General features: G+C 38.9%; 1 protein-coding gene across 1 annotated transcript; it reads left to right on the top strand.

The window, feature by feature from the left end:
• Nucleotides 1-12,042: 12,042 nt before the first annotated feature.
• Nucleotides 12,043-17,578, top strand: LOC139712409 (histamine N-methyltransferase-like). The gene is made up of 3 exons (XM_071624232.1): nucleotides 12,043-12,247; nucleotides 16,331-16,660; nucleotides 17,214-17,578. Exons 1-3 carry the CDS (start codon nucleotides 12,043-12,045, stop codon nucleotides 17,576-17,578), a joined length of 900 nt encoding a protein of 299 aa, XP_071480333.1.
• The last annotated feature ends 5,156 nt before the right edge of the window (nucleotides 17,579-22,734 follow it).

Below are 22,734 nucleotides of genomic sequence, written 5' to 3'. Positions count from 1 at the left end.
ATCTAATGTATGTGGTACAAAATGTATATGTCTTCGTTGATTTTGTATAGTCGTAATCAGTTCTTGGCAGCTTTGCTGGAAAGGGGCTCCGTCTCCCCCCCCCCCCTTCTCTCTCTCTCTCTCTCTCTTTCTTTCTCTTTCAAACCCAATCGTTCAAAACCATATGTTTGCTCTCTTCCTCTATTTCTCTTTCTCCTCAAGCTCTGCGCCATAAATCGAAGTCATCAGGTAGCCTACTTCATGTCACTGTTGACAACGCTAGAAAATGAGCAGTTCCATTGCAATAACCGACAACCAACTTTCAGAGGCGAATGGCATTGGTAACGACGAGAACTTAGCTTCCTGATGAGCTTCTGGTACGTTAAACGTTGCTGACCTCTACCTGTCATGATGATCAGCATTTGTGCAAAGCTGATGGCATACGAGTAAATTTAGATTATTGAATCGGCCGTCAAACTATGTCACCTGCACAGCATAGAAAATGATCAAGAGACTTGATAATGAAAAGCTCTTAGACATCATTATTAACTAATCAGTTTGTCGACATAGATGTACATTAATGTACATCTTCGTTGATTTAGTCGTAATCCAGTCTTGGCAGTTTTGCTGGAAAGGGGATATTAAGCCCCTGTCTCTCCCTCCATCTCTCTCTCTCTTTCTCTTCCAAAACCAATCATTTACAACAATATGTTTGCTCTCTACCTCTATTTCTCTTTCGCCTCAAGGTTTGCGCTATAAATCGAAGTCAGGGAGCCTTCATGTCGCTGTTGATAACGCTAGAAAATGAGCAGTTCTATTTCAATAAGCGACAGCCACCATTCAGAGGCGATTTCAGTATAAGATTTGAAGTAATATCACCTAGATTGATGATCGTGATAAATCATCTTCAGCTCTTCTTTGTGCAATTGATTCTACCGAGCATCAGAAGAGAAGCATCCCCGAACATCTCGAGATAAAAACCATCAAGGCCTGAAGACAGTCACACTGAAGCATTACGGACTCATTTCGGTTAAAACGTTATTGGAACCTCCTGCTCTTTGAAAGTATACGAATTAGCATGGATAATTACACTTAAAACATCACCGAACTTCATGCTGCTTGATGGTTCATTAAGCAGTCATAAAACGAAACTGAACTACAATAGCTGACAAAGTGGCACCTGGAGACATATCTGAGAGCAAAGACATGAATTAGTTGCTACGGGCAGCTCAGACAACGGTACAAGACTGACCGCAATGACATGGCCTAATATAGCACCAAACAGGACAAGAAGTGCATCTTTTCATCAGTGCACAATTCACAGTTTTCATCATAAAAATTCACGTATGTCACTGACTCTATTCAGAAAAGCTTATTTTGAGAGGTACGGGTTTCCTTTTTTTTTGAAGAAAATATGGCATTCAACGGGACTACTTTGTTACCATCAAACGAAAATAAGAACGTGCTCATAGATTCTCGTGCTTACGCTGCAATGGCGATTTCACTTGCTGCTTTCGTTGTAGCAGCTGTGGTTAACTTCTTCGTGTATTCTACGCTCTCTTCGAAATACGACTTCGATTTTCCCGACGCAGACATGTATCTCTACAAACTTCTTGCAGTTCAAGACACGATAGCTGCGTTTTTCTTGAACTTGGGTGTCGCCTATTTTTCCACCAGCTTATCTGTGCATCTAAACGTCAAGTTTTGCTTATCTATCATGTTTTTTAACGCTTTCGCTTTCATTTGTTCTTTGTGGATGACACTGACTCTCAGTGTTAACAAATTTATATACATCACCAAGCCACTAAGGTACTACGCAATAGTCACTCGGAAAAGACTGCAGTTCCTTCTCCTTTTTGGTTACATTGTGTCACTGAGCAGTATTTTATTCTTGCCCATTCCTAATTTTCCATTTCACGACCTCGACGATTGCTCGGCCAACGCCATTGCCGTCACGTTTTCTTCTGAGGACATTATCCGACTTCTACCCGTGATAGGACTTAGCCTAGGAGCGCCAGGTGCTGTCACTATATTCTTGAACTGCTATGTCATCTTTGTTGGGGTCACGCAAGGTCGAAGGTACCGGAAAGCAGCCGTACAGCCAGTACAACGCGCCCAAGAAAGACGCCTGGAAAACGGCGGTGACCAAAGACATCGTTTCGGACCTAATGTGATATCCCCGATTGTTCGCCTGACGGTGCTCGTTTTTATGCTGATTCTGATTACAGGGACCGCGATACTTGTCGTTTCCCTTCAAAACGCTCCGGACGCAATGCTCGTGCTCTTCACGACTGCTATCTTCCATATGATCTGGCACGTGAAATCGCTCATTCTCATTTCTTGGAGCACCAAATTTAAGAGCGCTGCGAAACGAAGGCTCGGTGTGCTTTGCCGCGGCACAACCACTTGAAGATTGATCGACCTAAGTTCCCACACCTCAATGATTGGCTTTCATTCCTAAGGTGCTGCCTTGGTGCTCATCGTCAAACCATGATCAGCATCTTCGTGACTTTACAGGTACCAATATCTTTATACTGTCCAATCAATTTTCTTCGACCTTGGAAGGAAAAAAGGTATCCGATCAGCAAATAACAAGGCGCCTCTCTTCGATTTCCCTTTCTATCCAGAACAAAACTTATGGCATGCATAAATAGCGGCACTGCAGACAAAATGAACTTTAACTGGTATAGGCCTATATCCTCAGTTAAGTCGGCTATAACTTCTTTCATGATAAACTTTATTGTCAAAAGTGACTACGAAAGTTGATTCATTTGTTTACATATCTCATATTTCGCCATCCGAGCACGTGCTTCATATCTATATGTGTGACATTATTACATGCCATTTTTGAACGTTTCACGTCTTGGAAGAAGAAAAAAAAAACAGATGCCAGCGTAACTCAATGACAAATTGCCCTAAATCGACGTTTAGTAATCATTGAATTAATCAGTAGAAATAGATGCTAATCGTTAACGATTGGGCGGCGAGGTTTGCAATCAAGTGTCATGGGTTCGTGTCTCACTGTCCATTACTAAACAATGAAGGGGAGTATCATGCCGTTCCTTCTAGTATTCTAAGAGCAAAGCAGTCTGTCTCTCTGATAAGGCATCAATTGGACATCCATGCATGTGACAGAGACAAAACCCACACGCCTGAAGGATATTGTTTCCTGTGTGTCCCTTGATTCATCGCTAAGAGAAATGAGTCAACCTTGTGGAGTGTTAGGCCAAAAACGCGCCGGAAAAAAAAATGTCGGGAGAAAACGACCCCTCGTGGTCGACCATAGATGGCAAGCAACGGTAAGTTATCAAGCGTGAATTTGGTGCCACATTGGGAGAAGAAGCAGACGAACTGTGTGCAAAGCTTGTCGCTGTTTGGTAAGAAATGGACTAGAATGTAGCACGAGCCTTCAAACCGCAATTTTGAAAGAGCTTGCGGAATTCTTTTCTGAAGTTCGAGTCGCTTGCAACTAGAATTATCATCTTGCAGTCCCACAAGAGCATCGTTATATCGAGGAGGAGATCGACTGCTTCCAGATTACGGGACTTTGGCAAGAGAGCAGAGGTTATTGTTATCGTGCTTACAATTGTTAGTGTGACAAGGGCCACAGAAATCACAACGATGACATTTCTCACACCACTGTTCGCCGATTGTTTGTTCTGTTCGTGATTTCGACGGATACTGCCACTAGGAGGATCGATCAAAGCAGCGCCAATTGCTCGTGACTGCCTAACCGCGATGCGGATTAGAGCGACATTAAAGTAGACAGCGACGATGACAGGAAATGCAATGAAAATCAGAATCATTGTAATATATGGCTTCGGATTAGTGTGTGTTTGCTGCAAAAGCCCTTGGATTGAACATTCTGCTGGGCTGGAAAACGGAAAATCTTCCACCGGCAGCATGACGAGCGCGTTGAGAGACACGACAAGGGCGAGGCAGATGCATCCTTTCACCCTCGGCAGTGTGACCCGCTGGAAGTACTTCAGAGGTGACGACACATACACGTATTTGTTGATCGCGACTGCACTTAGCAACCATCCAGAAACGTTGAACAATATGCATATCAAACAGGCAGAAAGTTGACAACTCACTCGAATCGTTCCGAGAGGTATCCGTTCGGACAAGATGACACAGACGAAAAACGATGTGAACATACAGGACGACGTAATATCTTGTGCGACCAGTGACTTGTAAAGGAATGTATCGATCTCGGTGACTCCGTTTACATCGACTCTGGATAGCACGACCGCAATTAATGAGTTCAAAGAACATTTAATCACAAGATTAAAAACCACTATGATCATAGTACTGACTGACAGTGAACCATCAGAAGTAGTCCACGAATCTGTCACCGGATCAATCGTTGAACCTTGTAGCATGGTGATATTCATTTTGTGCGACACGGGTATCCTCTCGACTTTATTTCCAATGCTTGCATCAAACAAGAGTTGGTGCCTTATAGCGTGGTGCCAAAACCTTTATAAGACAAGGTAATGGATCTTACTCTATAACGTAAGCTGCCAACGACAGTGAACTACAGCGTATTAATCACTCTTGGATACGGTGTTCAGAAATCTGTTTCCAGCTCAAACAAAATAGCAGGTGCCCAACCACATAGATTATTGAAAACGGGAGCCTCCCACTTCTGTTATCAGTAATATTACTATAGGTGTCACTCAATATGGAAACACGTAAACGTTGATAACTACCCTAGGTGAGACTCAATTTGTTATTTGGACATCACCGGCAAAGAATTCTCGAAAGGTGGTCATTGTTGTAATACCAAAATACAAAACGTTCTATCTTTGCAAGGTAAAAAAAAAATACATGACGGACATTGTCACGTACCTGACCAGAACCTCCAACAGAGCCCGTGGCTGCCATTCTGCAGCATCAATTAAAGGATGTCATTTATTCATGAATGAAAAAATGCCCTATTGTGAATGATCACGCTTCTCATACATTTTAGATTAAATCTAAGTGGCGGGTTCAAATACCTTGACGACGAAAGTTTGTGTATGTAGCCAGGAAAAAGTGCCCTCTGTATGAGAAATCTCACATAAATATCATGGATTGTGTTCAGGCGCTCTGTGGTAGTATCCTAGAATTAATCAAATAAAAACGCAACTGTTGGCGAAGTTTCAATTTCTAACGAACAGAAGGCGGGCGTTATCTTAAAAATGCCTCATTCATTAAATTTGAGTCAGTTTGTATAACCACCACTCATGCCACTAACATGACCAAGATATTTCGAAAAGGTAATGTGAATTGACGATAAACATAAGAAGTTCTTTTTAATGACAGAAACACATTGCATATCTACCCGGGAAAAAATGAAATTTCGACATTATTTAATAAAAGACGTGGCATCCCCTTTGTGTGGTCACTCTTCGTTCCAAAATACAAAGAATAGAGCGTCGAAAGAAGAACTCTAAGACCTGAATTTTGAATCATGTCTGTCGCCAAGTTTCAATAGTTTAAATTCACCAGTGAAAGGTGAAGAATAATCCATCGAGGAAAAATAAAATTATGTTTTCTCATTTTCAATCAAGCCTATACTCTTTAGATATATATATACCCTTTGATGAAAACGGGGCAATTAAACCGCGGAAATTTCTTTTTGTTATAAGTACACAACTTTTCCCAAAATCTTTGACTTTGTAATCATTCTTTGTTATGCTAAATGTTTTAAAAAAAGATGTTTAAAGAGAACGCATTTCTTCGACGGAGATTAAAGGAACTTTTTTTGTTACACAAAGATTTCTGCTTATTGTCAAGCGCTGACTGTCGCCACACTCGCTACTCACACACACACACACACACACACGCACTCATATATTCACAACAGTAGTAATTACGGAACTAATATCTTCGTAGACTTCGTGTGAGGCAACATGAGAATGAAATTCATAAAGAATGAAGACGTAAAAGAGTATTTCACCAGATTTCTGAAATGCGTATTTAGAAGCCTATCATATTAGTAGATATTTGCCCCTTTAGCAGGAAATTCACCCACCAATTCTCTTAACTGTTTAAATCAGCACGTAATCTTAGTTAATTAGCACTCTCGTTATTTTAGATCAATTTCTGTCTTCTTGCTCATTTACATAAAGGGCTTTGTACTTCTGCTCGGTAAATGAAAGTGCGTTGTATTCTTATCATTGCATATAAATTTCTATTCTAGAAGAAAAATATACTCTAGTCTATTTGTGTTGTTATTGTACTATGCAGTAAATGATATCCGAGTGCAATTGGTCATGAAAAGAGGCCGTATTATGCCTGGATTGGAAATATGGGCAATCGAATAGAAAATACCGCTGGGGTGTTTGCGTGTATGTGTCTGTAAGGGGAGGGGGGGGGTGCGTGGGTGTTTATGCGTGCTAAGTCCATTCGAAGACTAAAATTAATCAGAGAGATGAAATACTCCGACAGCTGCTTTAAGGTCTAGTCGTGATGACGGATTTAATTGCTTATACATTATCTCTCTAATAATAAAACCCGAGATATACATCGTACATTACAACATGATGTTCAGTTACATACACACACAGACACACAGACACACACACACACACACACACACAGACAGACACGTATATCTATATACACATATACATTTATATGTATATATACATATATATAAAAGTACTTGCTTCAAAAGGCGCTAAATCCATTATTTTCAAGGGATTTAGCGCCTTTTGGAAGCAAGCTCTTTATTTACTTATACATACATAATCATACATACATTATAAGTATACATAATCTTTATGAGGGACCTTTGTGACAGATCAACATTCGAAGAATCACGCTTTAGATTCTGGTCATTATTCATCAAAGCAGTACGATACTACGATGTTATACGGCTTGGTACAAGCCATAACAATATTGCAACCGTGTTACCAAGGATGCGTGCTTTACAAAATCGCGCATCCTTGGTAACACGGTTGCAATATTGCTATGGCTTAATTTGGTTATTGTTCTCTCAGTACCAACACTTGAGAAAGGGCGGTGAGGCGCTGTAAAATTTGTGAGCAGAAATAAACCGTTGGTGCAAAAAAGCATGTACTTTCTTCCAGTTTTGTTTCTTATATATATACATATATATATCATATTATATAGACATATATATAATCCATATATTAATATATATGTATATATATACATATATTAATATATATGTATATATATATATATATATATATATATATAATATATTTGTTGCTCGACTTTACGATAATGGACTCGGTTCCAGGTAAAAGGCTTGAAAAAATATTAGATTAAGTTATTTAAAAATACATATGAATAAATTACCGATTTACACAAATCTTGCAATATGACCTTATGCCATGATAATTCACTTTGAAATAAATCATATTTCAAATACGTTTCTAAAAAATCCAAAATTATATGTCAACGTTTGACACCATCATCAACAAATTGTATTTCTGGTTTGTCAATATCAATAGACTTTGGATTCCGTGTTTCTTGTTTTTTGCCGGGTTTTTTTTTTCTGCTAAAAGTATTGCGTTCCTATCATTTTGCCTATCATTTTGTAGATGTATCAGTATCTAAACATATGACGGAATAACGTTTTTTAGTTTTGTTTTCAATAAGGGTAAATCTGCCGGGTATTTTGCATATTGAGAAAGACTTAAGACAAGGAGATTTTTGCCTTTGTAATTCATAAGTTTGTAAATTGACGAGGTAAAAACCGGTGCCTTTTTCATGTGATATGATCCTTTTACTTCAACGATACCGCATCAATTAATAATCTATACATAGAAAAGTAGTTTTAATCTTTAGTACAATTATCCGCTTTGAAAATTTATAGAGGCAAAGCTCTCATAGAATTGCTGAGCCCCCTTCCTAGGAAAAGGGGGAAAACGCCTTTTGATATGTTAGTTGAGGTTTTTAGAATACACGTACTCGTATATTGTAGGCGTATATATAACCGTTTCATCAGACGTTGAAGTATTGATTACATGGATATCGCGTGAAATATGAAAGACTGTGTCATGGTGTGAACAAAAGGATTAATTTTGATGGGTATAGTACAACTAAATGAAACGTTACTTTCGAAATTAAAGTAAGTATCATTACCCCAGTACAACTAGATTATAAAAGGAAGTGAGAAGTGGCTGTACAATTTATTTTTAATTCAATGAAAAGCACGGAATCAAAGGAATATAATATTTTTCCAATCAGGCTAACGGAGAACTTCGGATGAAAATGTATTGAATTTCCATAATTGCGCACAAATAATAACACGGATAAAGGACGTATCCTGGGTGATTTGAACATGGGTTTGCAATGATTTTATGTGCAGGACTCGTGAGATGGCAGGTCCAAAGATAATCTTGTTAATACTTTTTTTTTTTTTTGGAAATGACAAACTGTCTCTTAGTGGAAATGAATTAAATATCTACTTGTATGCCAAGTCCTTCTATGAATATTATGGTCGAATTGATATGTATATGCTTGTAAAGCACTAATATTTTGCACGCGCTTTCAAACACAATCTTTGATAAAGCTTCCAAAATTCTTTTCTTAGATGTGGGTCGCTCGCAACTAGTATTATCATCTTGCAGTCCCACAAGAGCATTGCGACATCAAGGAGGACATACAGTTCGTCCAGTTTGGGAGTGTTCGGTAAGAGAGCAGAAGATATTATTACTGAGCTCACAATTGCTAGTGTGATAATGGCCACAGAACTCACAGCGATAACATTCCTCACTCCACCATTCACTGGTCGAATGCAGAAGTTGACATGTTCTTTGTCCCGATGGATAAATGCGCGAGGAGGGTTGAGCGCGGCTGCATTAATTGCTCGAGACTGCCTGGCCGCGAGGCGGATTAGAGCGACGTTGAAGTAGACAGCGACGGTGATGGGAAATGTAATGAAAATCAGCATCATCAGGAGGTACGGCTTTGGGTCAGTGTGGGTTTGCTGCAAAAGCCCTTGGATTGAACATTCCGCTGGGCTGGAAAACGGAAAATTTTCCACTGGCAGCATGACGAGGGCGTTGAGAGACACGACAAGGGCGAGGCACATGCACCCTTTCACCCTCGGCAGTGTGACCCGCTGGAAGTACTTCAGGGGCGACGACACATACACGTATTTGTTGATCGCAATTCCACTTAGCAGCCATCCAGAAGTATTAAACATGACGCTCATCACACAAGCAGAAAGTTGACAACTTACTCGAATCATGCCCAGAGATATCCGACCGGACAGTATGATACAGACGAAGAACGATGTAAACATAAACGAGGACATAAAGTCGTGTATGACGAGTGTCTTGTAAAGAAATATATCGATCTCGGTGGTCCCTTGTTCATCGGAACAGGACAGAACAACTACGATTGTCGTGTTCAAAGAACATTTAATCACGAGAATGAAGAACACAAGGATTAAACGGGATGCTGATAGAGAATCGTCAGCATTAATCCACGAATTTGTCCCCATACTGAGCATCGAACCTGGTACTAGAGTGGAATTCATTTTCTCCTTCAAGTTTTCCCCTCATAGCGTCCACGCAAAAAACTGCTTTCATCAAAACGAGTTGCTACCTTATATATTTTTTGTTTTGATTGTTGGCTCATGAAATCCGGAAGTGCCCTCCCTCCCCCCCCCCCTACTTTTTATAACGCTCTGCCGACCCTGTATGTATGCACATACTAATGGATCAACGTTTCTGTATATACGTGTGAGTTTATTCATAGCATGTACCACGAGCTAATGGATGGTACAACACACCGAACAATAATCAGTTTCGTTGCAGTTAAAGTTACTCAATCGACTATAATGACAACATGTCCAGAAATGCGCATTTGCAAATCTGTCTCCGTCTCAAACAAAAGAGCAGATGTGTAACTAAACCCTGGAAAGGGAAGCTTCAACTTTTATGATGATTTTTTTGAAAGATTTTTGCCACAAGATGTGCATGTCTTAACATTAATTACCGCAGTCTTTTATATAACAACCCAGGGATACATATACGTCATTCAAACTTTTAGGCCTATCACTAACGTCTATAACGTCCAAAAAGGTTTTCTACAGGTCCTTAAAAATTCCGAAAGGTTTTTATTGGTTTTTTAAACGTTTATAAAGGTTTTTTATAACGTCCATTTGAAAAGTTCTAAATACGTCGAAAACCTTCCACAACATGACGTTCTGAAAAAGTTTTGATAGAACGTTCAAATAACGAACTTGGAACGTTTCAAGAACGTTTAGAAAACGTCCAAATGTTAGCTCGGTTAAAATCTTTGCGAGTGAGAGTATGTTTGTGGCACTTCAAGATCAGTTTAGGACTCATGAATAATTTTGGCATGTGGTTGCACTTCAGTAAAATGTACGGAAACGAGTACAAGATATCATAATTCTGTCCATGCTTTTTCTTATTTGAACACAATTATCATGGAAATGTTTTTAGTGTGAAAAGCTAATCAATTTAAAATCTAAGTGTCATTAAAAGGCGTCCTGTTTTAAGCGTTGTTATCAATGAGCCTGTCTATTATGATCACCATTTGCATTAATTCAACAACCTTTGAGTAAGTTGAGACTACATTCATGATATTGGCTGTCAAATTATTCATCTCGAGTATATTGTGTGTGTGTGTGTGTTGTGTGTGTGTGTGTGTTTGTGTGCATGTGTCTATAATAATACACTGTAAAAACATCGGTGTTAGATTTAACACCACGGGTGTTAAATCTAACACCGATCAAACTTCAATAAAGGACCACACCCACAGGTGTTAAAAATGCACTGTGATGGTGTTGAAAAGTGTTCACCTGACACTTCGTGGTGTTAATTTGACACTGTACCTGGTGTTATTTTGACACTGTGCTGGTGTTAATTCAAAAATGACACCACATGGTGTTGATTTGATCTTTGTTGGTGTTAATATCAATGGTTTAACACCCGTCCAGCTTCAATAAGAGACCACACCGGCTGGTGTTACTTTGGCGTAAATTTATTTTCACATGTTTTCAAAAATCTAGTATTTTAATGTAAAATTCTTGATCGTCTTGTTTAAATTAAAAATCAACAAGAAGTGCAGTTACTAAGAAACTCTTCAAAAAACAGTTTAAAATTTGGAAATGACACCCGGAGGTGTTAATTTAACACCAGAAATGAGCACCGAAAATTTAACACCAGCTCGGTGTTCACTATTTAACACCGGACTTTTTGCAGTGTATATCTATCTTCGATTCAATCATAATCCATCCTTAAGAGCTTTGTTGGTAAGCGGAAATTATTTTCCCACTTTTCCAACCCGTCATCTCCCTGTCCTTCCATTCGAAACCAATCATTCAATGTTCTTCCTCTCTCTCTCTCTCTCTCTCTTTCTGTCTCTGTTTTCTCAGCTCTGCAATGTACACAAAAGTCGCATATTTGTGGCAATTAACGACCATCTCATATATCATTGGCAATATTGGTTGCAGATCATGATCAGCCATCAATGCAATTTGGGTAGAAGAGTGGTTGATAAAAAGTTGGTGTAATTACGTCAAGCTTTCACTTTGAGCCAATGTTAGCTCGACGGCCATATGACGTTCGGCAACGTTATGTTTCTGATGCTTGGCCTAGAACGCACGCGCATGACGATGGATTAACGTTGGTGCAACGTAGTATTCAAGATGAAAATAGCTGATATAACGTTGGTCTGACAAAATTTAACAACGTCGCTCCAACTTCAGGCTTTCAGTGTGGCGCCAATGTTTGTCCAACAGCCAAACTGATGTTGGGCCAACATCATGTTTTTCAAGTTGGCCTACCCGATGAGCATAACGTCGGACTAACGTGAGGCTAACGAGGCATTACTTCACATTTTTGCTTGTATATTTCAAACGAATTCATAGAATAAAAGTACATTATTCATTTTTCTTGTTTGGTCGTCTATGCGTGAGTGCTACACAAATAACTCGGTGATCATGACTTCAAAAGCTAAATTTGGCGGTCGTGTCACTGTGATCCACATCACGTCAAAAGTACGTGTTCAGCACATGCGTTAGGTGTTAGGCATTAGTCTCACTGTCAATTTGCATCGAGACCGACGATGGAGCAAGCCAAGTTGAAACCCCTTATGTACGACCCGGACTACTACGCAAAGACTTTCCATGTTTTCGCCAAGCGATCCGCCAAGTTCCAGGTCCTAGCCAAATGGAGAGATACAGTTTTTCCTCAACAAGTGGTTGAAAGGCTCGTAGAGCGCTTTCCCACAGACTCCACAATATCAATGCTGGGAATCGGCAGCGGCTCGGGTGAGAACCTTAACCTCCAGTTACTATGATCTTTCTCATGCAAGTTAGTTCTAAATGTGTTTGAAATATTCAGCTAAGCTTTCATTCAACGAAAAGCACGAACACATTGTCGTAATTTGTAATTTGTGAGAAAAATGGTGCACTCAATCATCGCTTTTTAAGCATATTCTACGTTCCTATACTTTTTTTTTCTTACATTCTCTGCGACAACCAGAAGCTTGCTAAACTCCTATCCGACATGGCAAAAATCACGGCAGCTGGCAAATTCATTTAAGTGTTAAGTATATTCAGAAGCCAGCACATAAATTGAAATGCAAAATACTCGGAGACAACCATTAATCAAAACCCGTAACCAAAACATCAGTATAGTACTGTATACTATAATATTTACAGTAATGGAAATTATGTGCTTCTGTAGTGTACATCTAACTTCCATAGAAAGTGAACTCTGTGCACTGTATTGATCTTTTGTGCCCCCTTTTTACAGAAACCAAGTAACTTTTAAAAAAAGAAACAGTGAGTTGAAGCACTGATATAGTAGCGCATATCATAAGCCTAACAGGAACAAAATAAGCAGAAGATACCTGAAAATTAGTCTTATAACCGTTATTGAGTGTTTATGTTTGTGTGTTTGCTTCTTTTGGGCCCTTCTCTCGTTCTTGGAGTAACCCAATCACACAGCAGGTTTCGTGAATTTTGCTCCATGCTCTTTCAAACTCTGGTTTCTCTTCTTTCTTTCTTTTTTCTAATCATTCTTCTATTTTTTTCATTGGTGTGTACTTAACAACGTGTTTTGTACACTCATACATTCACTCTCAGAATGAGATCTGTCTGTGTGTATTCATACGAGTGTGTATAAGGCACATTAGAAGATCACATGCCGCGTCGAAATCGCGGCGTCGCCGTTCATCAGCCCTCGTGGCGGTGCTTAAAAAGACCGTTGATACGCAGGGGTACTCCAGTGTATTGTCACGACCGTTGATCACACCACACCTCTCTTCACCGTACACCACCAGTCAGAACATGCGAAGCATGCCGTCCCCAGTCATTCACGGGATTTACATGCAATGATTCAATGCAGGCCAATGATCACCATTTATGCCATGTACTAAATCATTCAATCGTCACAATCAGCTCTCTATGCATAAAACAAATTCCTGTAGATTTATATATTCGGATTACTACTGGGGAATCTCTGCTTCATTCGCTTGCCCTTGCCCATCAGCAATCTCCCAACGTGAGGCGGCAGCAAACCACCAACCCGTTACACTAGTCTGCCCCCTCTTAAGAATCAAGTCCTCCTCGAGTGCACTGTTTAAAGCAAACATGCATCAACTGATGACCCTCCTTATTGTACAATTGCAGCAAAAACGTTATTGTCTTTACCAATTCATCACAAGTTTGGTGAAAAAAAATATACAAACCACCAACTTTTTAATATGATATGTAACATCGAGTAATTTTCACGATAACAATCTCTTAGAACAAAGTGCATCAGGAAAGATCCTAGCAACTCCTAGCGGTAGCACCTTGAGGAAAAATAGATCTCACCTGAGAGAGATGCCAAATGGAACCAAGCCAATAGTTCTAAAACAAGAACATTTCGAAGACGACGGCAGGAGTGAAGAAAGGAAAAAACGTCAAAACAGAAGACAAGGACAATCTGATAGGAAATCAGACACTACCCGGTACATAACGCGATATGGATGTGAAGTCAGTCCCCCATCGCGGTAATAAGAATAATACCATGCTGGATGGTAAACTAGCAGCATTGCCAGTGTAAATAATAGTTCTTGTAAATGTATTTGTCTACAGTTGATTTAAAAGATATATGTTCATTCATTATGTTTACTGTTATTATATTTTCTTAATGCAAATCATTTGTGTAGCCAAGTGATACACATCGTTTTATTTCTCAAGACAATATTTGAAATTTAAGTTAGGAACCATAATGATTATAATTATGCTACATTATCAAAATAGTTACTGCATGCTATATTTTTATACATGTATAACTGTTAATCACACTTGTGCAGTGAAACTATGATGTAGTTGTTCACTAAAAAGACAAGCATATAGATTGTTACCTGTGTTTATGATAATCTGAGTACAAACTCAAAGGCTAAATTGCTATGTTTGTATAGTATTTCGTATAAATATAATTGTTCCTGCCTTATATTTCTAAAGCTGTCATTAAGACGTACGTAAAGTTATTGTAAATATGCTAGTGTTAAACTGCATGCATTTTTGACAATTAATTTAAATAGGTTTTTAAGATTCAAGATTCAAATTTGTCTTCACTTCCATCAAATAAGAAATTCTATACAATGCATATGTACAGGATATTTGTAATAATTGCAGAATGTGATTTAACAGTGTACATATCTAAATTATAAAAATGAGTGGCAGATAAAAAAAAACAACGCAGTTATATCTTTGTTAATATATACATAAAGCGTATAATACAAGTTAACTAAGGATGGGGATGGAAATGGAGGGTCCCACTAAGAAGCAAAGCTTGTACGATATGGGACCCTCAAAAAATACACAAGACAGCAATACAAAACAAGATAAAACGAACCGATGTCAACTCACATGAAATCAATATACTTGGGAAGGGGAAAAAAAGGAAAAAAGAGAAAAAAAGATTATTGATTTATTCGTCTTATCTTTCGATGCGAGATATGTCGAGATTTGTTCAGAATATATATCATACATCATAAATGTAAAATCTGTATTGTACTGATGAAAGGAGTTTTTTGAGTCGTTACATTAATGACACCAGCTGTTTCATGTAGAACAGATTTCATGTACCTGTCTGTTTATAAAATGTCTAATTCAACGTCTCTATGCAGGTCTCACACAAGCTTTTTACATTTTCAGTATTCTGTGTCAGAGATTCACATTCATAATAATTGGAGGATCAATGTGAACAACGTGCCCATGCAGTATTGTGTAGTTAAAATATATTCGCCATTATATCTTTTCAGAAGGAGGGGGTGTTGTATCCTGAGCGCACTACATTTATCGCACGTATTCTATTATTGAGTGATACGGTCAGTGTTTGTACTTGTGAATAAAAGTTGTTACAAAGTTAATTAATCTTTAAACGACTTTTTTTAAAATAATTACGCAGTAACCGCTGCATGCTGTAAGGATTAGAACCAACACTTGCTGTCGGGCAAAAGTTCGGTGGTCTAGTGGAGATGACGCCTGTCCGGTGATCAGGAGGTCGTGGGTTCGAATCCCGCTCGAGTATTATGTACGCCCATGATTTTTTTTTTTTTTTGTCATGGCTACTACTAAAACACTGATCAATTCAGTGCTTATTTACGTCAATGCAGGGCAATTTGTCAATCGGTTGCAGTGAAAGCATCTCGACGGAAGAATTTCATGAATTTGAATGATACATTACGCAGTACCCGCTGCATGCTGTAAGGATTAAAACCAACACTTGCTGTCGGGCGAAAGCTCAGTGGTCTAGTGGAGATGACGCCTGTCCGGTGATCAGGAGGTCGTGGGTTCGAATCCCGCACGAGTATGTACACCCATGATTTTTTTATCATGGCTACTACTAAAACACTGATCAATTCAGTGCTTACTCACGTCGATGCAGGGCAATTTGTCAATCAGTTGCAACTTTTTGTTTTGTTCAGCATTGAATCTGTCCACTATTACAACATGGTAGACGGCCAGGGGACTCTATCTAAATAAACGGAAGGTCCCCCCCCCCCCCGCTCGCTGAGTTAGTATTAAAAAAAGGTCTTTTTTTTTTCGTCTGACATGTCCTCCGGAAGTCCTCCTGTGGTCCTCCTAGACAGTGGGACTCTAAACAGGGTATCATACAAAATTACAGTTTTCATGCCTTGTTTTTGTCCAGCGTGTTTCCGCAGGGTGGCGGTTTATAGGGCTCCTGACAAAAGTGCGGGAATCCGGCTATAGCACGCTTTGTGTGGATACGTTTGTCTTTCTTCCTAAGTTTGTTTTTCTTTTGAGTGTTCTGAATAATATCTTGCTTTCACAGTTTTGTTTAGTTTCCTATACCAACATCAATCACGTGACATATCTAACAATCCTATTTAGGAGAGATGGATAGCCAAATGGCCGCCAAGATCCGAGATTGTTTCCAGTCCGTTCGAAACGTCGTCATCGAACCCGCTGCCAGCCAGCTTGATATGTATCGTGAGCTGATTGCCAACGGAAAGGAAGGATTCGCCGGGATCGACTTCGATCTTCGCCAGGAGACGCTAGAGGTTTATCGACAGAAGCAGAGTGAAATGGGAGTGCATCCGAAGTACCACTTCATCAGTGCCATTCACTCACTTTACTACGTGGACGATTTGAACGATACTATTCGATATCTACACGACTGTCTGGAGGAGGGTGGAATCCTGTTGGTCATTGCTCTGGCAGGTAAAAATGGGGAGGAACATAAGATAGCCATTTAGAATGCATTGGATAGATAGATTAACAGATGAACTGACTGAGAGAGAGAGGTACATAGATATAACGCCATTATGTGATGAGTAGGCCACAAATATTTGCTTCCCAAACTGACGTAAAGGTAGCGAGGTAGAAAATAGCACAAAAGATGCGTAATTGTACATGTTCTTCATGTTATTAACGTAAAATCTCATGAAATACAAATGAAAAAAAAATAACTATCTGTATCTAAAACAGAATGTTGAACATAAATAAATCTGTGCTTAAGTTGTGCAATTATAGTACATGTATCAATGTTAAACAATGCATTTTCTCATGTGTGTGTAATTTGAAGGCCCTACCACTTTCAGCATGACTCCTAGAAACGATTTCGACCCAAACATACACGTAATCACCACTACATGTGCCTGTGATTCAATTTCTCTACGTAGGTGTGAATAACCGTTTCCGTCGTTTTGAATAAATATTGATTTTCTGCATATAATCTATTTCAATTGCTGTAAATTGGCTAACACTGTTATAGATTCGAGTGGGTTGTGGCAACTGTGGCAACGTTACTCCCATTTCCAGGATGGTAACAGCAAAATGTGTAGGCAGAACCAGCGCGACGCCTTCACCGCCAACGCCATCCCGTTCACAGTCGTGAGACAGGAGTCGCGTGTTGATGTCACCAGCTGCTTCGATCCCGAGTCCGACGAGGGCAACCTCCTGGTCGATTTCCTTTCTCATGTCTGCGACTTCCGCGGCTCTGCGGCCCCGGAGCTCTATCGGGAAGTCCTGGATTATATGGGTTCCGCTGAGTGCTCGGAGAGGAAAGGAGACGGCACCGTGCTTTTCGACAATGACTGGAACGCCTTTATCGCGCAGAAGGGGACGGGGCATATCTAATGTCACTATTTCTGTTGTTCGGAAGTGGGGGTTCTTGTTTGCCTTTAAAGGGGGAATCCAGTCGAAATATTAGTTAGTCTGATAAGTGAGAATAAAGTCTTGTACGAGTACAACGGTAACATTTTGATTGAAATCGGGTGAAAAATAAGGAAGTTATGACATTTTAATATTTCACTATTTATTTTTTCAGGAAACAGTTCTTTAACGGTCAAATGAATATGCAAAAGGCAAAGTGAGCATGTTATCACCTCACAACTTGCGATATAGTTGGTACATAAAATTTTGAAATTTACATTTTTTTTTCATTCAAACGCAATTATGCCCGGGGCTCAAATCCTGGTATATCCAACTGATCACTATTCTAAAGCTATTCAACAAGAAATAACATCATGTTTCAGACTTCGATGACAGAAACATAGAATTTTTGTCATTTTTCCTGCACAATCAATGGAAAATTGTGATGTTATGACATAGCTCACTCATTTGCATATTATTATCTCCACTGTACACAATGATGTCGACTCAGCTGGTAGCATGTTAGTTTAATAAGTGTATATCTTTTACGGGGCTTGAAATACCATAACACTTTTGTATCAGCACTATCGGGTTCTTTTTTCGTTATTATCGTTATTAATATAATGATAATGATAATAATTGATATTTTTTTAAGAGCGCCTTTTCCACTGGACACAAAGCGCTATGAGATGTCATCTCTGGTCGCCATAGAAGTTCAAATATATACGAATTACCAGGCAGCGACAGTACGAGTCCAGTGCATACAAACAATAGGCATCAAATTTTGTTAGAATTAGTGATCAAGTGTTGGTGATGATTTCAGAAGAAGAGGGAGCCTATCCCAGTAGATGACAAGGCTGCATCGCTAGCTTTAGTTTGTTGGAGCATGGATGAGTGAATAACTGAGATGAAGAAAGACGACTGCGCCTAGAGTGAGAATGTCGTAGCAGACACTCCCCAATGTACTGCTTTGCGGTAAACCAAAATTCGAGAAGTTTGAAGGATGTCCTTGACTTGACTGCATGGCAGCCAGTGGAGTTGACGCATGAGAGAGAGTGGTACGAGTATACACATGAATATTGTGTTGAATAGCACAAATTGATTGCACTGACACAGTTCGTGGGTCGCCTCACCAAGGTTTTCAATGTTATACAAATACTATCTTGAGTATGCGTATCCAAGCAGAGCCATGGTATCCATAAAGCGTTTTATGAAATTCTTGCCAGGCATGGCGACATCTTATGAGAAGGGCACCTTTACGAAATAAGCCAAAGGAAAGTCGGTGATTGGAACAGTGTATCGGAGTGCAAGGATTTGGAAATGGTAAATGTTACCGATTTGCAAATGAGGTGTTCGACTGCCCAAAGAGGCAATGAATCGATTTGTCACGTTGTATTATTTTTCAGTCAAGGAAGAGTTCACGTTCGATGGGAGATTATTAGGAGAATACACAGAATTCCAATGATATTAAAGGTACTTCGCCATTTAGAATTTTGTTCAACACCAAATGATTAATCGGAAAGCATGTCAGTTGACCATAATCTTTTATGGAGGACGACAAGTCTACCGTCTTTTTTATTTGGTTTTTCTTCTTTTCCCCTGTCTTTTCAACTATATAGAAACCAATGTCAATGATTATTTGCACGCGTTTGCAATGTAAGATAACCCTATGGTACTTTGTATCGTTTGGCTAATAGGCAATTATTAGTAATAAGACTATATGTAGCTCATGAGTAACTTTGCCTTTTCACTTCACGTCGGAGAATCATTATGTTCATGCAGATATACATACATTGCATAATCTTATGTTGCTTTTAGGGGTGGGGTTGATGATAGTAATATCATCTGTACTATTGAAGGAGATCGAAGATGGGATTTGAGTTCAGTAATCCACCAATAACATAACATGATAATCTTCATCAAATCACATCGTCTTTGATGGACATAATCTGATAATAGAATTCAAATGTCGAATTCCGATACGAGCAATAGTCATGCCCTTCTACGTCTGCTTTTTATCGTTATTTCATCGAACACTTAAAACTCATTTCAATTCAATTCAATATTTTAATTTATATCCATCATGGAAAACTCACTTAAAACTCACTGGATTTTCTGTCATATCTGAATTCACATCTTAATGCAAATCTTTAGATCAAACTATTATTTCAGTTTTTGGTGGTTTTTTTTTGTGGTTTTTTGTTTTTGTTTTTTAAGAATAGGCCTATTTGACCTGTGACAATTTTAACCCATGTCAATTTTACCATTTTTAGATTATTACCTCTGATGATTAAGCGTTCGCCACGATGTGTCGCCGGAGGCACTATGTTTTCGGGTTGTCCGTTCTTCTGTCCGTCCGTTCTTCCGTGCGTAATTGATTTGTCGACAGCGTAACTCATGAACCGTAAGGGGTTGGAGGTATCCAAAAGAAACCTGGCATATTAATGTATGTATGCGTGGACGAAGCTGTGGCAATCACCTTCAGGGTTCGCACGGTCAAGGTCAAAGGTCAGAGGTCACAATCAAATTCATTTTAAAAATTCCTTATATATCTCTTCAATGCATGAAGTTGTTTGCATGAAACTTAGTGTATATATGTATTACCAGGTAAAGAGTCACTAGCTCCAAAAATTGGTAAAATGTTACTACTTAGAATGGATCTACTTATCTTCATGAATCTTAGTATATATGCATAATTTGCTTAACAATTATTTTCGTGAGAAGTTTGGTTTGAATACAATTATACACGTTCATCTGGTACCCAGTGACAAAGTTAATGTGCACTCGAACGGTGCGATGTGCACGCTTTCTCTGACTGCATAAAACGAAAAAAAAAAAACCGCACTGCACTACACGAACGATTTGTAAACGTAGCGTTGAGCCGCCTACGAGAAAGAATGGAAAACGATAGATTTAGCATTTATTTTCACTTGAAATTGAGGAATGCCCCCATGGGCGGGGGGGGGGGGGGTGGGGGGGGGAACAATGAGATCTAAATGAATCATTTGTGGTTGAGCAGTTCATGAATCTATAGTATTTTCCTGACAGTATCAGCACAGTCACTGGTGAATTTACAGCGCTGGTGGGATTTCACGTTGAAAAGTGGGCAATCGCGAAACAGGTACTACCCTGAACCATTCTAACTACTTTTCTTTAGTAGATGTTAAACTAGTTCGAGACTTTTGGACGAACGGTACAGAAAACCTGTTAAAGTACTATAGTACTAAAGTACTATAGTAAAGGGGACTGGAGATGTGATCAAGAGTTGAAGTCATTTGCAAACACTCTTCCCCTGTATCTCCATTCAATTTCTTCTGCAAATTGCTTCTGCCAATTGAAAAATTAGCCTTTTCTGAAAGTTTTTATTGGAACTGAGCTACTTCCTTGCAGTCCTTCCCATTGAGAATTTTAAAAATTCTCTCTAGCCGTTTTCGAGTAATTATCATTATCATTTTAACTACTAACTATATACTTGTCTCTTTTTACGTCTTTAAGTAACTTAGTGCTAATTGGACTTTATAGAGGTAAAAAGGAAGCAATGCCATTCATCATTCACTACAGTCATTAGCCCTATCTGCTTGCATGTCCATGACTCAAACAACCATTAGGACCCAAAAATAATCATGTAAACGTACGGCTAACTTGTAACGTTGATCTTAAAATTGACTGTGTTGCTGCAGAGCGTAACTTTCAATGAGCAGCATGAAAATACACGGTACCACACTATGCGACTCGCTGCAGAAAGATACGATGAAATTGTAACAAAGGAGTGTGTACATACTGACGAAATAATGTTCATTCACGCATGTAGAACAGACATGGATGATAGAATATCACTTCAAATGCGAAAAAGGTAGAATATTCCTGATATGCGCTACCAGTGCTGCATAAATAATGGCAGGGATTTGAATGATCTTTTACATATTCGTGAGAAAGTCCACTATCACAGCTAGTCTTTATTCATCCTTAAATGTTGTCTATGCAATCACATGAAAACATGTGCTTACTTTTTCAAGTGCGTGCAGTAAAAGTAACATAACGTTGTTAATATGATAATATGTAGTACTAATTTGTAATCAATATAAAACTAAGCACAATGAAAACATGTGCCTACTATTTTGAAGGGTAATCATTTACTCTAGCATGAATTCAGACTAGCAGTACCCAAGGCAAACCATCATGAAAATCAATATAGCATCCATGTGCCTTTGAACAAGAGACCAGAAGCCTAGTCAACAGAGTGAGCTCTGAAAAGGTGGTAATTGTGGAATTCATGTCTATTGTTCATGGTCATTAAAGTAAGCACACACTCGTATACACATCATTGGTTCCGTGTAAAGTTGAATTTTGTACAGATCGGGGGTTAAAATTTGACCAAAATCTGGAACATAACTTTAGAATTAATCTTGGATTTCATGAAACTGATTCACGCATACATAGTCAAATCACCTCCAACTAAATTGTACATTATTCAGCTAGTACTCATATCAATGATATCATGATAGTGTCATCTACAGTTTTCGAACTATCAAGGATCAAATGTGGAACTTTTTTTTGTAACACCTAATATTACATATCGCATATACATGCCTCGCGATTGCCCTTTTTTTAATGTGAAATCTCACCAACACTGTAAATATACCAATGATTGTGCTCAAATTGTCAGGAAAATATCATAGATTCATAAACAGTTACCTCATTTTGGCCTCGAACTCCGCGTATGCAGATCTATGCATATCAGTATCGCCTTGTCCAAGCCGCATAGTATTACTTTAAGTCTCACTTTACTGAATAAACAAGTCACATTGAACAGCGTGTTGTCAAAAAAAAAATGATGCATTGAGATTGTATTAAAAATTTTCGGGATTTTTATTCCTCAATTTGAATTTAGAATGGAGAGTAGCTTTATCGGTTTGTTTGTTTTTTTTTTTTTTTTGTATTTCTTTTTTCTCAAAGGCGGCCCAACATTATGTGAATCGTTCGTGTCGTGTAATGCGTAGGCCTATGTTTGTGTTTAATGCCCTGGCAGAAATCGTGTTTGCGAGTGCGAGCACATTATTAGTTTGTAACTGGGTACCAGCTGGACGGGTAAGATAGGATGGGGGAGGCTTGGCACGTGGGATTGTTATGGTTATAAATAA

This window comes from Diadema antillarum, unplaced genomic scaffold (genome assembly GCF_040938485.1).
Source record: "Diadema antillarum isolate AM-2024a unplaced genomic scaffold, OU_Dant_1.0 seq00001802_RagTag, whole genome shotgun sequence".
In the NCBI taxonomy this organism is placed as follows: domain Eukaryota; kingdom Metazoa; phylum Echinodermata; class Echinoidea; order Diadematoida; family Diadematidae; genus Diadema; species Diadema antillarum.
The sequence above is the reverse complement of the archived record's forward strand: the minus strand, read 5'-3'. Positions and strand labels throughout refer to the sequence as shown.

Excerpts from the sequence above, each read along its gene's own strand:
- LOC139712409 (XM_071624232.1), top strand. The coding sequence starts at position 12,043 with ATGGAGCAAGCCAAGTTGAAACCCCTTATGTACGACCCGGACTACTAC. Across the intron at positions 12,248-16,330 it reads GGGAATCGGCAGCGGCTCGG|GAGAGATGGATAGCCAAATG; the intron begins GTGAGAACCTTA and ends AATCCTATTTAG. Across the intron at positions 16,661-17,213 it reads GTTGGTCATTGCTCTGGCAG|ATTCGAGTGGGTTGTGGCAA; the intron begins GTAAAAATGGGG and ends ACACTGTTATAG.